The sequence below is a fragment of the Neofelis nebulosa genome, chromosome 14 (assembly GCF_028018385.1).
Source record: "Neofelis nebulosa isolate mNeoNeb1 chromosome 14, mNeoNeb1.pri, whole genome shotgun sequence".
Taxonomy (NCBI): Eukaryota; Metazoa; Chordata; class Mammalia; order Carnivora; family Felidae; genus Neofelis; species Neofelis nebulosa.
The window spans coordinates 81941643-81958923 of NC_080795.1; the positions used below are offsets into that span (position 1 = coordinate 81941643).

The 17281-nt window shown below is 63.6% G+C and overlaps 1 protein-coding gene and 2 long non-coding RNA genes across 3 annotated transcripts; all 3 read right to left on the reverse strand.

Annotated features, from left to right (window-relative positions):
* Positions 1 to 354: 354 nt before the first annotated feature.
* On the reverse strand, positions 355 to 6529 carry LOC131494723 (uncharacterized). Its single transcript, XR_009253573.1, has 2 exons — positions 2341 to 6529; positions 355 to 1885 (listed from the first exon to the last, which is right to left on the reverse strand). It is a non-coding gene; the product is annotated as an uncharacterized LOC131494723 (long non-coding RNA).
* A 1500-nt stretch (positions 6530 to 8029) lies between these two features.
* Positions 8030 to 10996, reverse strand: JRK (Jrk helix-turn-helix protein). The gene has a single exon (XM_058699270.1). The coding sequence runs from the start codon at positions 10903 to 10905 to the stop codon at positions 9280 to 9282; it is 1626 nt and encodes a 541-aa protein (XP_058555253.1). The 5' UTR covers positions 10906 to 10996; the 3' UTR covers positions 8030 to 9279.
* A 212-nt stretch (positions 10997 to 11208) lies between these two features.
* LOC131494722 (uncharacterized) lies at positions 11209 to 13477 on the reverse strand. Its single transcript, XR_009253572.1, has 2 exons — positions 13375 to 13477; positions 11209 to 11331 (listed from the first exon to the last, which is right to left on the reverse strand). It is a non-coding gene; the product is annotated as an uncharacterized LOC131494722 (long non-coding RNA).
* Positions 13478 to 17281: the final 3804 nt, after the last annotated feature.

Consider the following 17281-nt stretch of genomic DNA (forward strand, 5'->3'; position numbering starts at 1 on the left):
GCTCTACCAGGGGTGGGGCAGGAGGGGTGTCTGACCTCCCAGCCCCTCCCGGTTTTTCCGGGGCCTAGACTGCCCATAGTAGGTGCTCAGTAAATGTTTGCTGACAGAAGGACTGAGCAAAAGACTCCCAGTGCTTCCCCACCGCCCCAGCCCTCCGCCCTCTGGCCGGTCCCTCCTGCGAGCTCAGCCACGTGCCCCCGTCTCTCCCAGACTTGCGTCCCTGGGAAAACAGTGGCACCGAAATCCCGACTCGGTTTCTACTCTGCTCCTCACCCCTCCTGACTCAGGGACACCCGCCCCCACCCAGTGCTGCCCAGCGGCGCCCAGAGTAGGGACAGAAAACGTGAATACTAATGAGAGAGAAGCCCGTAACAATTTATTACCTGGCAGACGGCAGGCTGAAGACAATTATGATGGTCTTTGATGGAGGTCAAGAAACAGGAAGGCTGTTTTATTAACTTAATTGTTTCAGCGGCAGTAAAACGGGCGCGGGGCCGTGAATCTCCCGTCCTTCCGGAGGTGGCGGGTGGGGAGCCGGCAATTCTCTTTGCAGGGCAGCCGGGGATGGGGGCAGCTCTCTTTGCAGGGCAGCATCCTCCACGCGGTCAGAAGCCTGTGGGTGGGCCAGAGCGGAGGGTCCTGCACAGGGCACGGCTGGCCCAGCCCAGGAGGCCACAGGGTCGGCACCTCCGAGGGCGCAGGGCGGGTGGGGTGGGGGTGGGGGTGGGGGAACGAACCGAACCCGCAGCACGTTCCCCGCAGCCCCGGGCTCCTCCCTCTGATACCTCCCCTCACCTGGAGCCCTGGCCCCACTCTGTTGTCTTAATATCTGTTTAATTAAATAATGAGGTACAGTGAGAGCCCATGACCTCATTTTTGGAGCCACAAATAAGAGATTTACGGGTGCCCTCGTTAGAGCTGCTGGCAACAGGCATCTTCCTGAGCTAAGAGGAAGCCTCACACTCTGGGCTCACAGAAAAAAAGCCGTTTATTAAAATTATTGCCCCAGAGAAAGGGCAAAATGACGTATTTGAGTGGGAAGCAGGCGCGTGCGGTGGTGGGCTTGCCAGAGGAGTGGGAGGCGGCCCCAGGGACCCACCAGCCCCCCCACCAGCCTCCTGCCGGGGAGGCCAGAGCTCCCCCAAAGACTGCGTGTCTCGCCATGTTTGTCACCCCCCTCCCCGTGTCCGGCCGGGACCCCCACCCTTGCCGCCCTGCAGCAGCGGGGCCCAAAGCAGAAAGCGGGACAGGGATGTGGCTGGCAGGGAAGGGGGAGGGAGAAGGGAAAGTGCCAGCCCACAACGACCAGGTGAGGGGGGCACTGATCCGGGGCCGATCAGTGGGCCGCCCCCACATGCTCATCTCCAGACTGGACTCCCCTCCTCCCGGCGGCCGAGTCCCTGCCTGCACAGATCAGGTCCCTCGAACTAGGTCTCGAAGTGTATCCGCCTCCCTCCGCAGCCACCTCAGTGTCACCACACACAGCACCTCCTCCACTGGCTTGGGGGCCACAGGGGCCCCCTCACTGGTGGGGGCTCACACTGACTTTGGGGGTCACGTGCTCAAAAGTCCCCTGCAGCCTCCCCGACGGGGTCTATGAGCCACTGTACCCTTCCGGACCAGCTGCAAACAGTGCCGGCCTCGGGCCCCCAGAGCAGCTGATGCCCCCACGGCAACACCATGCACCGGGCCCGCCCAGCCCAGCGAGCCCACGGTTCACGTTTCAAGGTGGACCTCGTGACGATGGTTCTCAACACACGGGCCAGGCCGAGGCTTGCCTCTGTAGCATGAGATGGCCTGGGTGCTTGACCGGGGGTGGGGGCATCACGTGAAGAGAGGGCCTCCGCGGGGTGTCCCCAGGAAATGTACTGTCCAAACTCAGACCCTGGAGAGTGAAGGGGTGTTACTGACGATTATACCCAGACAACAGGTGCCTACCAGCTCCACCCCCGGCAAACCAGGACATGGGGTCCCCTAAGGGCCCAGAAGCCTCTGAGGTGGAGGAGAGAGCCCCTCGCTGCCCGGGGCCGGCCGGAGAGGTGCTAACCCAGAAAAGCAGCAGGCAGGCTGTAGCCAGACAGGGACACCGCCTGGGACACGGCCTGGCCCACCTGGTAGCTTCCAGACGAGGGGACTGGCCCCAGCTGGGTAACCTCCCGACAAATGACAACAGCACAGTCCACCCCCTTTACTTCTCCCCTGAGCCCCCAGCCCATCACCTGTCTGCACTGGAGGGGGAGGGGGTCTGGCAGGCCCCAGACCTCTTACTTCCAACTGAACCTAAGGACCAGAGAAGGCCATGTCCGTCTTGGGTGGCCGGGCCCAGGCCGTCGGCCCTACTGTGGGGCTTCTCCCGAGCAGGCAGCCTGGTGACCTCTGTGCTCTGGTGTCCGGTTCTGGGGGGCCACGTCCACACAGGGGCCCTACATCAGTAGGTGGTCCCACAGTCAGATTCCCGAGGGCCTCGCCTTCCTGCCCAGGCTCCCTCTTGTCCATCTGAGGGTCCCTCAGTCAACTCAACTCAGGTTCCTAGGGTATCCAAAATCTCCCCGAGATTCTGCGTCTCCCAGAGATCCTGCTGCGGATCGGAGGTTTTCAGTCATCAGGAGTCACGGCCTGAAACAGTGAAGGGGTGTCACCTGCCCCCTGGACAAGGAGAGCCGCAGCACTGGGGGACGGGGGACGCGGCTCCCTGGCCGGCTGCCCTGATGGGGAGGGGCGAGGAAGGAGCCCAGACAGATGCCAGAGCAGTACTGGGAAGGGCAGGGTGGGAGGCAGCCCATGACCCCACCCGCTGGGCCTCAAGGGTCCTGTCCTGCTGGGTGGCCACCCCACCGGGGGGTCACTCCTGCCCTGCCACAGCCTCTTCACCCCTGGTCTGCCCACAGGGCACCGCTCCCAACTTCAGCGGGAGAACTCCTACACACCCTCCCAGGCCCCAGTTCTACGCCTGCCACTTCCACGAAGCCCTCTCTGTTCTCCAGGCTGCTTTCCCACAGGCCTCTCCTGCACCCCAATCCCCGCTCCGAGGCTGAGCACCCCCTGCCTCGGGCGACACCGTGGGCTCTCGGACCCCTCATCCCGATCACCTCTGTCCCAGTGGCCAGGCAGCCCCCAGGACCCGAAGAGCCTCGATAAAGACCTGAGAAATGAGTACGTGACCCACATCCTCAGCTACAGGCACTGGGAGAAGAGCCACCGTTCCCCACTTTGGGCACGTGAGACTGTCCTAGGCCCGCTGGCTCCCAAGTCCATGTTGGCTCTGTGATGCTGCCCGTCTTCTCTGCCGGGCGGTTAGCTGGGTCCCTAAACCTGGTCTGGCTCTTAGCTGTGCCCACTCGGCGTCCGCTCCTCGGAGCCGGCTCCCTCTCCCTCCTGCCACCCCGTGGGTCTCTGGGACTGGAGGGTGGGGTGCACACACAGCCTTGGGGACTGGGTGGCCAGAGCCGCACCTCCTGTCCTGTGGCTCCTAGCCAAGAACTTTCTTGGTTATGAGAACTGCTTCCCCATCCCCCCCGCCCTTGCCTCCCTGAATATCCCTCTGTGCCAGGCCCACACGGCGTCCAGTAAGAAGCTTGTCCCGGCCTCCCGGAAGTCCCCGGTCCAGATGGATAAGCACAGGTGTAGACATCCAGGACCCCAGTCCTCGAGCAGGGAGCACACCCAGCGTCAGGCTGGAGAGCGGGGAGTGGCCGGAGGAGGAGGCAATCCGCCCCTCCGGGGTCCTGCAGCACCGCGGGGAGCCACCCCACCCCGCGCCCCCTGCCCTGAAGCGCCCTTCCCTCCGTGGGAGACCGCTCATCTTGCTCCGTGTGCCTGACCCCCTGGAAACTGCTGGGGTGGGACAGAGGGGCACAGGTGGTGGGGGGCGCTGTCTGCGGAGGTGAGGACTTGGGCCCCCGCTGGGACAGGTGGCGGTAAGCGCACGCTGCCCCGTGTGGGTGCCTGCAGAACAGCAGCCTGTCTCACTCCATCACGAGACGCGCTTCGTCGCCAAAACGTAGAACACATTCTCTCAGGCGAGTTTACTGACAAAGGTCAATTTTAAATAAATCAGCGTGCCTGGAGGTTCCGCGCGGCCTGAAATGGCAGTGGCGGCACGGCGTCCTTCCTGGCTCCCAGAGGGACAAGCGGCCAGGAGCACAGCAGCGCTGGCCCTTGAGGCCACAAGCACGGCCACGGCTGGTGCACTCCGGGGCCCCCCTCTGCGGGATGACGGGTTCCAGGGGCCGCAGCAAGACCTCTGCCGTGGCGCGGACCAGCTCAGGGCCTCGACCCCTGCTCTGCACAACGGGGACCACGCTGTCACCTCAGCCAGGGCCAGGGAGGCTGGAAGGTCCCGCTGCTGAGGGTCCCGGGCCTTCCGGTCCCTCCAGCCCTCATCTGCTGCTTTTATGTTTTCTTCTAACGTAGCACTTTAATTCCTGTGATGCATCTGTCACTACTTTTGAGTTACCTCCTGGGCAGCCGCTCTCAGGCCGGCCAGAACGGACTTCAGATGTGCCCTCGCTCACTTCCTGCTGGAGACGGCAGCCCCACACCCCTTCCCGGTGTGACCATGAGACACAGCACACTGTAAACGCGATGAACTCAACAACACGGGGCCAAGACACCCACCTTGTGTGATGGCATGCTTTTAAAGAAGCTGCCAGAGGAAAGGGTAGCGGGGGGGGGGGGGGGGGCGGGCGCCCCAAACGCAGAGATGTCCGAGGGTTAACTGGACACGGTCTCCTAGGTCTCCCATCAGGACAGAACTGTCTTCCCCAAGCTTCTTTTTGTTCTGAGTGGATCTGAACTACTGTCGGGGTCACTTGCTTTGAGCCTGAGGAACTTCAGTGTTTCTCAGAAGGTGGGTCCACTGGTACCAAACTCTCTCGGGTTTTGTGTATCTGCAAACGTCGTTCTCTCTCTTTATTCGGAAAGACAGTTTTGGTGGACGCAGGAGTCTTGGCTGTGGGTTCTCTTCGAGCACTTGGACGATGCCGTCCCCGCGCCTGGGGTCAGCTGCCAGCCTCGTGGGGCGCTCTCGTGACCAGGGAGGGCTTTCCCGGACTCTGGATCGTAGCGTTGGTCCCACTGGAGCTCGCCGAGCCGGCTGGACTTGTCGGTGGACGTTTCCTGATAAATCTGGGGATTTTCAGCCACTGTTTCTTTGCGTATTCTTTCCCTTCTGTCTCCTGCCCTCCCCGTCCTGCGGCTCCGACGGTGCACCTGGGTGTCCCCGTTTCTCCGAGACTGTTTGCTCCTTTCCCGTCACTGTCTTTGCGTTGTGTGATCTGTAGGTCTCTAGGTCAAGATCGTGGATCTTCTTCTGTCAGCTCATGGCTACTGTTGAGCCCCTCTAGTGAACCTTCCATCGTGCTTGCTGTATTTTACAACTCCAGAATTTCCACTTGGTTCTTTTACTTTTTAGTTAATTCTGATCTTTTCATTGGTTCCATTAGTTGCGTCGCTGTGATGGCACCTTCCTTCACTACTTTCCCTTCCCTGTTTGATGCTGGTTTTCTTTCCTCTGACTGTATCTACGGCGGCCACTTTCAAGTCTCCTCCTGCTCAGTCTAATTCACACACTGCCAGTTCCAGGGCCTACTTTGTTTCCTGGGGTCTGGGCCACACGGGCTGTTTCCTTGCACGTCCAGGTAGGAGACTAGTCGCTTTAGGTAATGTGCTGTAGCAGTTCCGGGCACGGGTCACCCAGGCTGGATCGTGTTACCAGTCCCATCTCGGGGGCGGCGGGGCGGCCTCCCCCAACAGCTTCTGCTCCAGCCTCCCACTGCTGGCCAGGGGCGCAGCCCTGGGCTCACCCACAGTCACCCTGGGAGGACAGCGGCTCTGGCTGTCTTCCCGGCCCCTGAGCTCCTCTCCCTGCCGGCCGAGTGCTCTGCTGTCTTCATTACTGACGCCCTGGGCGTAAAGGGCTTCACTGACTAATCCAACCAAATTTGGCTCCTTTGAAAGAACAGCTCCTGAGATAGGTGTCTGAGATTGTCCCTGACCAGCCTACAGTTCAGCCTGTGTCCCCAGTCGGTCCACCGCTCCTCCCACGTGCTGTTCTCTGCGAGCTCCACTTTCCACAAGCACCCTTGAACCTCACCCTCTGTGCAAACACAGTCAGTCCTTTTGTGGAAGGCCTGGGCCCCAGGGGTGGGTGGGTGGGTGGGTGGGGACAGCAATTCCAGCCCTCTGGGCCTGCTGCAGTGCGGGGTCCCCGCCCCACGAGTGGAGGCCCACACACTGCCCGCCCCCATCCTCCACACCCCGGGCGCTCCTGACACACCAGCCCTCCATGGCCTTGGGGAGCAGGGCCGAGGCCCAGAGTGGGTGGCGGGGGTGGGGGTGGGGGTGAGGAGAACTGGCCCCGGCTTTCCCGGGCTGCTCCCCAGCATGGGCCCTGGCGTCCTCCACAGCTGCAGGCCCAGATGCCCCTGGGACCTGGCCCAAGGGACGGGAGCAGAAGGGATGCGTGCCAGCTGAGGGAATTCTTGGAGGAGGTGCTACACTTCCTGCTCCCGGCGGCTGGAAGCAGACGGAAGGACAGTCTTGACGCGAAACGGGAGCCACGTGTGACAAATGGCAGAGGAGCCTGGCTGCACGCACGCGGCCGCCTCGCTGCCCTGGATCCCCCTCCTGGACTTGCTGGGCGGGGCTGAAGCAGGCAGGACCTCTGTTCTCTTTACCGCCCTCATGGACCCCCTAAAGCCCCCACCGAGCCACCCTCCGCCCCTCACCTGTGTTCCGGCCTCCCCAACTTCCGGCCCTTCTCGGGAAACCTATGCTCTCTGAAGGCAGGGCAGGGGCCTTGTCTGATCACCCGCCGGCCCCCGGCTGAGCACGACACCCAGCACAGGGCGGGCACTTAACACACATCACGCCTGTGAATGGACCGTCAGCACACTCCCACGCCAAGAGAGCCCGCCACAGCTGGCACCCGGGGCACCTCCTCCCCAGAGATGCTCAGGAGGGCCCTCGGAGGCAGCACGGGTGGGTCCCGTTCGCCCCCAATTCTGCTTCCCCTGCGGCACGGGCTGCCGGGAAAGGACACGGTCTGCATCTCTGCGTACCCCCGCCTCCAACCCCATCCCTCCAGAACCACGTCTGACTGCCGTGGCCCCGGGCTGCCTTCTGGCCCAGGTGGGACTAAGCAGAAGAGGTGCAGGCTGGGCCAGCAGGAGAAGATGGCCAGGGCTCCGGGCCAGGGCTCGCAGGGGACGGGGAGCCCAGGCTTCCTGCCTCAGCAGAAGGAAGGGGGGACTGGTTCTACCCCGTTCCAATTTCCCATCCAGTCTCATAGGGTTCCACCCAGCAATGTTTGGGGAAAAAAGATTCTGAGGCTAAAACGTTCTGACCGCTGAGCCCGAAGCTGGGCAAGGAGGGATGGGCAAGCAGCTGGGAGGGCCCTCGGAGGACAGGTGGGCGTGGAGGCCTGTGCGAGCCCTCACACGTGGCCATGTACCTCGGTCTGCGGTCCAGGGAAGCTTGCTCGCCAGAGGCCTGCCTGTCCTGCTCCGCTCAGGACCTCTGAGCAGTGCGGCGCCGTGGGTGGTTCTGGAAGGAGCGCCTGGAGGACAGACACCCCCCCCCCCCAAAGGCCATCTGGTGACGAGCATTTATCGTTAGGTTCCAAAACGGCCAGGACGGGGGCAGGTGGTGAGGGCGCTGAGAGAATCCACGGCCTGGGGTCTAGGGTCTGACGGGGACAAGGCATCCACAGGAGACTTAGGAGGCGGCCAGGAACCCCATCTGCTCTCCCCTCCCTCACGACACCGCCCAGCAAAGTTAAGAACCACGCCAGGCTGTGCGGGGAGAGCTTCTCAGGACGTCCGTCCGCCTCTCCGCTGCCCGTCACCACCGCCGAGGGTCAGCGTTCCGGTGACTCCCGACACCTAATTTCCCTCCAGGCCGCAAGCAGCTGCGATTCGACAGCAGCGGCCCCGACACACACGAAGGAGAGGACGCGACAGCGACAGAGCCCTGCCTGGAGCCATCCGGCCCTAGGACTCGGCGACGAGACTCTTAAAAAGGCCCGTGCTTCGTTCACCATCTTCACACGTGCACAGAAAGCACGCACGGCCCACGTGCTGCCCCACGGCAGCAGCGGCCGCCTCCCGTGTTCAGAAAGATGTGACAGCACCGGTGGGACCGGCCGCACGCCAAGCACCGTTCCCGCGGCTCCCGGAGGGACACACGGCAAACGGAGGAAGGAAAACGTCGCGCCAGCTCGGCCACCAGGCCGTGAATCCAGGGGCACGGAGGTGAGGGGACACGTCGGGAGGGGAGCACGGCCGGCAAGGGGCCGCAGCGGTGCCGGCGAGGCCGGAAGCATCCGGGAGACACGGGAGGGACCGCGTCTTCCCCCGGCCAGGTGGTGCTGCCGGCTCCTGCCCGCACGCGGCACAGAGGTGGGAAGGGCCGACCGCAGGAGTTCAAGCATCGCTAGAGACCTAAGCAGCTGGTTCCAGCGCCGGGTCGCGTGTGCGCAAACCTCAGCCTCATCTCCGAGCGCCTCCTCAAGATTCGTCAGCGTGAAGGCGGGAAGCGCGGAATCCCTGGGAGCGAATGGTGAACTTGGAGCCCGGACACCAGACCTGCCGGCAGTGCGCCACGGGCCCCTCGGGGCAGCGGGCAGCCCGGAGGGACGGTCCTGTCCGCGCTGTGGGAAGTGACTCCGTCACGCCAGCGCAGCGTGCGGCCCCTACGCCCTGGGGTCCCAGGAGGAACGCGCGGGAGGCCGGGGCGGCTGAGTGAGCCCGCGGCTGAAGTAGGGACACGCGAGCAGGGTGACGACGTGTGCCTTCGAAGCCGCAGGCGAGGGCTCTGCCGACTCACGGTCAGAAGCGGAGTCCCAGGCGTCGCGCCCACCTGACGCAGGGATGGTGGCCACACGGCAGACCCGGGCCAAAGGGGACGGACGGGCAGGCCGTGGTTGACGCCGACCCGGTCCAGGGGCCGCAGGTACTGCCATCGCTTGGCCCGAGGACCGGCTTTTCTCCTCCCGGACGCACAGACGTCTCCACCCGCACACACAGCAGGGCTCAGCCAGCGCGCACGAGGCCAGAATCCGTCCGGCACGGTCCTGGGCTCCGGTCACAGGATGTTCCGCTAGGCTATCGGTCTGGCGGACCCTTCCAGAAGGGCTCCTCACGTTCACGCGCCAGAAAACACGACAGGCCCGCGACGAACCAGAACACGCGGGATGGGCCGCCCCAAGTCGCCGAGGCCCCACACCGGGCGCCCAGCCTCCTGGGCGAGCTCTGCCCGGCTCTGCAGCGCCCCCAGCCATCAGTCCTCGGCCGCCGCGGACGAGCAGGGCAGAGGGGAGAGCTCCTGGGGGGCCTCGAGCTTGACCGCGGCCCTGAGGGCCACGCGCCGCTGCTTCGCCTGCCGCTGCCTCGCGAACACCGAGCGCAGCGCGCGCAGCTGCCCCACCTCCTGCGCCGTGAAGCAGGGTTGTCCCTCGGCGAAGCGGACGACAGAGTCAAAGGCCGAGGCCGCCTGCTCCCAGGCCGCCTCGTCGCCATCCTTCTCCACCTGGTCCGGGCCCCCCGCGGACGGGGCCAGGCCCTCCCCGGCCTCGCATCCCAGCCCGTCTCCCTCGGCGGCCGCGCCCCGGTGAAGCCGGCTGCCGGGGCGGGCCGGGGCCTCTCTCCCGAGCTCCAGGATGTGCGCAAAAGTTTGGTCGTGAGGCTTCGTTGGGAGACGCTCCGGCTCCTCCTCGGAAGACGAGCCTTCGGCGAACGTGGCCGCGGGCCACAGCTTCCTCCAGGCCCGGCTGAAGACGTGGCGGGGCACCGCGCTCCAGGCGCAGGCCACGCTGACGATGGCCTCGTTCATGCTGTAACGGGGGTGACGGCCCTGCGGCGTGGCGGGGGGGTTGATGAAATTCCTCAGGAAATCTCTCCGAATGCCCTGGTCCATGGGCTGGATGGAAGCGGTGGCGCCCGCGGGCAGGAAGACGGTGAGGACGTTGTCGGAAACCAGCTGGGACTCCCGCGGGCGCGCCCGGGCGCCGTCCAGCAGGAGGATGGCCTTGCCGTCCTCGGGCAGGCCCACCGCTCGGAAGTGCTCCCTCACCGAGGGAACAAAGATGTGATGGAACCAGTCGGAAAAGATCTCCTTGTCCACCCAGGCGTTGCCCTGGGCCTTGTATGCCACCGGCAGGTGCTGGATGCCCCGGAAGGCCCTGGGGCCGCCGCGCTTCCCGATCACCAGGGGTTTGATCTTGTGCGAGCCGGTGGCGTTGGCGCACACGAGGACGGTCAGCCTGTCCTTGTTCTGCTTGACGCCGGGCGCCGTCCCGCCTTCCGGGCTGGCGGTCGGCGGGCACCGCCAGAGAAGTCCGGTCTCGTCAGCATTGTACACCTGCTCCGGGGACAGGCCGTGCTCGGCGGTCAGGCTCCGGAAAAAGCCACAGAACTGCTCTGCCGCCCGGTGGTCGGCCGCCTGCTTTTCGCCGGACGCGTCCAGCTTCTTGATGCCGTGCCTGGCCTTGAAACGCCACAGCCACCCGCCGGAGAACACGCAGGGCTCCGTCAGGCACATCTGCTCGTAGAAGTCCTTGGCCTTCTCGATGAGCATGGGGCCCGACACGGGCACGCCCTCGGCGCGCTTCCCCAGGAACCACTCGTACAGGACGCGGTCCAGGTGCTCCAGCTTGGGCGTGTGCAGGGTGCGTCGCTGCTCCAGGGCCTTGTTGGAATCCGAGTTGGCAAAGAACCGAAGCAGCTGCGCCTTGTGGGCCTTGATGTCGTACAGGGTGGACATGCCCACGTTGTACTCCTGCATCAGGACCTTCCTGCTCTCCCCCTTCTCCAGGCGCGTGCAGATGTCGATCTTCTCCTTCAGGGTCAGCACCACCCTCTTGCGCTTCTCCCCCGGGCTCCTGCCGGCAGCCTGCTTGGAGGCCATGCGGAGGCTGGCTTGTCCCCGGTGGGTGGGGAGACACTCGCCGTGGGGCCTGGCCGACTTCTTGCCCCTCCCGCCCCTTTCCTCTGCTCCCGCCCCTCTGACCCTGGGGCCACCGTGAGCCTCCGCCGCTCCTCTGTTCCTCCCTGCGGAGTCAGCTGCGCCTCGGCTTCCGGGCTCCTAGCGACGCTGGCGGCTCCCGGTGCTCTCCGCAGGAGACGACCGGTGTCACAGCGCCCCTACTCGTCCACACTGTTGGAACCTGTGGCCTTCTCTCAGGGGGACAACGGCAGCCCCTCCCTTCAAACATGGACCACAGAGTAGAGAGGGGTCCTTGGAGCCGGTTTCTGCTTAATCGAGGCTGTACCGCCTGTGCTGGGGACACCCCTCTGGGCTCATGGCACGGTCCCACATGCCTCGCTTTAGGAACTGGAAAGCAGAACAAGGGGAGAAAGAACGTTACTGACCACGCGCCTGGGCCACCTGCACACACGCCCCCGTTAGTTTAGACCCGCTGGGAAGCTGCAGCGGAAACCAAAGTGTGGTAGGGGAGACCAGCACGTGAGCTGGCCCAGGTGGGGTGGCACCGGGAAGGGCGCTGGCTCTTCCCAGCCCTACCAAGCGACAAGTGACCTCCCGGCCATCACAGCTCCTTCAGGACAGACAACTCCACTCTTTCCTAACATCTGCCCAAACACCCCAGCCCTCCCTGCCTCGCGGAGCAGACTGGCGGGGCAGAGTAGAGGCATCCCTGCTGGACCCTTCGAGATTACCCACCATACTTCACCTGCGAAGACACTGACATCCTCCAGCCTGTGAGGAGTAGAGAGCTGGTGCCCTGATACCGACCGGCCCGCTGGCTGACGCAGCGCAGTGTCTGCCGGGAGGGTCCCCTCACTTCCTTCATGACTTGGTCACGTGGCCCTCACTCCCCTCCCCAGCTACAGCCTGCTCGCTGTCCCGCGACGAAAGACAGGCAGTACTCACCACGGGCTTCTAGCAACTCCCCACCCCACCTCTCACCCAAGCCCTTATTTTGGCCGTGTCTTCCCACAGATATGCAGACCGTGAGGCCAAAGACTAGCCTATGCGGAGCATAAAAACATAGCCCTTTGAGCTCAAACTCTAGGCACATCACCAGCCAGCTCTGGGTGTGTCCCTTCCCCCTTCTGGGTCAGTCTCCTGGTCTGCAAAGTGAGGGTGCTGCTCCTTTACGGATCCTACCTTTATCCTAGTTACTGGGAATGACAGTGTCAGAGCAGATTGCTTGGACCTAGACGGGGGGAAGTAAAAGGCCACTACCCACCCCTAAGAGGGTTCCATATGACAGCACCCCAGGAAGGAGGGGCCTGGAACCTGACAGGAACTAACTCTAAGCACAGCAGGGAGAAGAGGGGGGAGGAGGAGGAGGAGGAGGAGGAGGAGGAGGGGGAGGGGGAGGAGGAGGGGGAGGAGGAGGGGGAGGAGGAGGAGGAGGAGGAGGGGGAGGGGGAGGGGGAGGGGGAGGGGGAGGGGGAGGAGGAGGGGGAGGAGGAGGGGGAGGAGGAGGGGGAGGAGGAGGAGGAGGAGGAGGAGGAGGAGGAGGAGGAGGAGCTGGGACTGTGGAAAAGGCCTCCTGGAGGAGGCTCAGCGCCTGAAATGGGGCCATTAGGGACGTTTCCTGTTGTGCACATGCAGGTGTGTGCAGAGTAACATAAGGCAGCTGAGGACACTGTGGACCAGCCTGCGAGGCAAAACTCCCTTTACAATTGAAAGGCAGATACTCCGATATTCTGAAACAACTTCTCAAACCAAAGGGTAACCTAATACGGAGAGAGAATGGGGTGGGGTGGGGGTGTAGCCTTGTGAATTCAAAGTAAGCACACGAACGTGCACGTAAACATCTTATCCTCCTGGGCCCAAAGGGTAGAGAAGAAGCTGGGGAGAGGGCATAAGGGGCCAGAGACGGGGCCGCGGGGAGGGGGGAAGCACCTGTCCTTAGAAAAGAGCCGCAGAGATTCGGGAGAAAAAGCGAGCAACCGCCTTCCCCTGGGAGCAGCCGTAGCGTGCAGGGGCAGGAAGGGCCGGGACCGCAGAAACGCGGGGCGCGGCGCGGGGTTGGGGGTGGGGGGTCTGCGCGGCGCAGGGGCCACACCCGGGGCGCCCGCGGGAACCCGGAGCCGAGGGGCAGTCGGGTCTGAGGACACGCCTGCTTTGAGAGCGTCTCTCTCCCGGGACCACGTTTGGGGTGGAAGCTCAGTCCCGGGCACGGGAACAACCCAAACAGGGAAAACCGAAAAAAGTGCAAGTCTGCGCCGGGGGGCGGGGCGCCCGTGGCCGATGCTTTCCTCGAGCGGGGTCCCGGGGATCTGCGAGGGGCGGCCCCGCGGCGGGGCTGGGACGGGAGGAGCCTCCGCCCGGGGAGCACGAACTGCGCGGCGCCCCCACCCGCCTCCCGGCCCCCCGGCCCCCCGGCCCCCGGGTCCCGCTCACCTGCAAACCCTGGCCGCCGCCACCGCCGGAAGTGCCGCCTCTCCCCGCGCCGCCGGTCCGCGCCTGGCCGCCTTCCCCCAGCCACTTCCGGGACGCTCTAGGCAGCCTGGAGGACTGACTGGGCCTCTCGCTGGCCTTGCGGGCCGGTGCGGAGCCGGTGGGTGGGGCGCGAGGCGGCCTCTCCCCGGGCACCCGTGGGGCGGGCGCGGGGGCGTTGGAGGCTCGAGTTTCGCGCGAGTGGAGCCCTGCGCTGAAGGACGTGGGGGCCCTTGCAGTCCCGGCCAGGGTTGGCAGGAGGACGGTGACGCAGCCCCCCCCTCCCTCGGTGAAATCCAGGGGCCGGCGAGGTTTCCTTCCCACTCGGCCTCTTGCTGAGCTGGCGCCTCATCCGCACCTAATTTGCAGGGGTTGCGTGTTGATGTTTGAGACTTTAGAGCTGATGAGACTCACACTTGACCTGATGCAGTCAGAGGAGTTGAGACTTTGGGGGGCCCTTGGGATGGGGTGAATGTGCTCTGCATGCGGGACAAATGTGAGCCTTTGGGGACCAGAGGGCAGCCGTGGCGGCTGAATAAAGCACCGCCCCAGCCACCACCACCCCCACCGCCGCCCCTTGCCCCACACCCTCATCCCCCACCCCATGAGCACGTGACCTCAGGGGCTTTGCTTATGCGATTAAGATTCTTGAGATGGGGAGATTATCCTGATTATCGCAGGGACTGGGGAGGGGGACTGGGGGAGGGGTGCAGTGTAATCACAGGGTCCCTATAAGAGGGAGGAAGGAGGGACAGAGTGGGGAAGACAATGTGATTCAGGAAGAAGAGGGAGAAAAGGCAATGTGACAACAGACACAGGTCGGAGTGTGTGCTTTGTAGACCCAGGAGGGGCTGCCAGCTACGGGTGCATATTCTTTCCTGGATCCTCAGGGAGGATCCAGCTGCTGACAACTTGTGTCCTATTTTAAGCCTGCGAATGTAAGGTTATTTGTCACAGCAGCCACAGCGAGCCTAGACGGATGTCCATAGCTCTCTCCGGCTTCATTCACTTTCTCCCCTGGGCTTCCAGGATGCTGTAGCCCCAGGCCCTCCTTCCTCGCCTCCCCCCCCCCCCCCAAGGATCCCTGACCTGCGGGGTTCACTCCTGGGTTCTCCCCTTCTACCCACACCCACTCCCTCCGCGATCTCCACTCCCGTGACAATACCAGCAGGGGCTGGCCGCTTCCACATCCCTGTCTCCTTGCCGGGACGCCTCTTGAGAATTCTAGACGCCTGTGCCCTTCCCGGCATCCCCACGTGGACCTCTGTGAGGACCTCATGCCCAGCATTTCTAAACCTGAGCTCCTGACGCTGCGCAGCCTTTTCCACCCACACAGTCCCCATCTCAGTGAGTGGCAGGGTCCTTTTTCCATTCACTCGGGCCAAAAATTCAGTCACGCTGGACTCGCCTGTCCCTTATGCCCCACACCCAGATAGACCAGGGGCTCTGCCTGGCTCTGCCCTCCCCATCCATGCCACGTCGGACCTCCTCACTCCCACCAACTGCTCTCTCCCTGGCCCAAGCCCCCCTGGTCCCCTCGCATCTGTCTTCGCCCCCATATCAGCCATCTACTGCTGCACGATGAAGCACCCCAAAACTCGGGCTTGAAACAGTAGCCGTTTTGCTGCACATGGTTCTGTGGGTGAGGAATTTGGGCGTGCTAGAGGCAGACGTGTTTGATAGAGGAGAAAACCGGAGCACTGAGCAGAACTCGAACGTGAGGGGGACCGAGCAGGGTCTCCTGGGGCAGCCAGGTGCCCCCCCCCCCCCCCAGGAAGGCTGGCTCCATCCCTGTGTTGTGACACTGTGCTGCCACCTCATGGACACGGGCTCACACGCAGCACACCTCCCCCCCCCCACCCCACCCCCGCCCCGGGCATGGGGCTGGCAGGGGCCTGGGTTTGATCCCCAAGATGTATGGGGTTCCCCCAGATGCTCCCACCAACACTCCGGGGCCCTCGGGGCCCATCTCAGGGACGGAGCCAACTCTGGCCGAGGAGAAAGGGTCCTAAAGAGAGGAGGGGAAAGAACTGGTGTCTCCTGGGAGCTGGCGCTGAGGGCCCCACTCCCCCGAGCACCCCCAGTGCACAGGATCGGGCCCCCAGACCACCCCCGATCACCACCGCAGCGCCCCCCCATCACCGTTCACAGCCAGAGTGGCCTCGAGAGGGTCAGTCTGAGCAGGTCACCCCCTGCCCCACCCCTGGCTTCCCAGTGGGCTCCACACAAGGGTCCCCACCAGGCCCTGCTCTCACTGCTTCCTCTGAGCCCATAGCGTTTCACCTGCATACATTGTACTCAGCCTGGAGGCTCTGGAGTCCTCGGGTGAGGAAACCAGTCAGTCCCCAGAGGGAGGGTCTTGGGGTGACAAGTCTCTTAACAGCAACAGAGGGGGGCTTTGGCTCCAGGCTGAGGGTGTTTGTGAATTCCACGCCCTCTGGCAGGGGGGCGGTGCTGCCTGAGGTGGGCCTGGTCTCCTGGGCTCATTGACTGCACTCCTGGAGGGAGAAGAGGAGAACCAGCAGGGGGCTGAGGCTGGGACAGCAGGAGGGGGCAGGTTGGGGCAGAGACACTGAGGGTGCCTAGGACACCTTTGTGAGAACCAGGAAGAGGCACCTCCCCTGGGGTGCAAGACCTTTCAGAGAATTAGAGACCGACTGGCGCCCGGGGTGGCGGGATGCCCTGGGAGCCTGGCCCTGGTGGGCTGGGGGTGAGAAGCGGGCTCCCAGGGCCCCTGATGGGACTCGGTGCCCCCAGTACACAAACACACATGCACGCACGCACACACACACACACACACACACACACACACACACACACACACGGAACTTGTGAGACATGGCCTTAATTTCCAGAACCCACAACGGGAGGCCTGGCACGGAGCATGCATCCCCCGACCGTCAGTGGCCTGGTAGCAAGTAGCATTACCCTCTCGAGTTACGGATGCATTTATCTAAAGGAAAAGGTCTATAAAAGTAGAAGGCAAAATCAACTGTGGTTTTGTAATTCACATAACATCTTAATTTTTCTAATTAATTCTGCATAGAATATAAGATTCATCCAAAAAAAAAAAAAAAAAGGCATCCATTCAAGTGTGGGACAGGGTGGCAGCCATAGGAGGTCACGGTCTGTCTGCAAAGGACTCCACAGGAGTGGGGGGGGGGGTCAGTGATCCTGTCTCCTCCCAGGGTCTGGCCCTGCTCCGGTCCCACCAGCCCCCCATCCTGGTGGTGGGGTGGGGGGCAATGCAGGCAGGCAGGATCTCCAGGGAACCCAACTGGTTGGGCAGGTAGGTGGAAAGCCAAAAGAGAACAGGAAAATCTGGAGCCCAGGGAGGTGACACCAGAACAGACGAAACGGGCTAAGGGTGAGTCATGTCAAAGCCACACCCTGACCCCCGTCCACTGCAGGGAGTCCCATCCCTTTGTGACAGGTTTTCCAGGCTCAGTCTAGGCTGAGGGGCTGTATTCAGTGTGTGCCCAAAGCATGGATGACAGGACGGGGCACAGTCAGTGACCAGGGTCAGGGCTCAGGGTACGGTCAGGGTCAGGGCTTACTCGGTGAGCAGGGTCAGGATTCAGGCTGTGACCCTAGTGAGGACTTAGTTTGGGGCTGACAGGGTCAAAGGTGGAGTCGAGGACTCTATCTAGGGCATCGTGCCATGGGCTTCAATATTCAGTCAGCTGCCCTAACACAGCACCACAGACCAGGAGCTGTAAACAACACACGTTTGTTTCTCGCAGCTCTGGAGGCTGGGAGTCTGAGAGCGGGGCGTCGGCACGGTCGGGTGAGGGGGAGGCCCCCTTCCTGGCGTGCAGACGGCCGCCTCCCCGCTGTGGGCTCAGGGGGTGGGGGGAGCTCTGGTGTCTGA

Bases quoted from the DNA above. Each gene is read 5' to 3' on its own strand.
- JRK (XM_058699270.1), bottom strand. From the start codon at position 10,905: ATGGCCTCCAAGCAGGCTGCCGGCAGGAGCCCGGGGGAGAAGCGCAAG.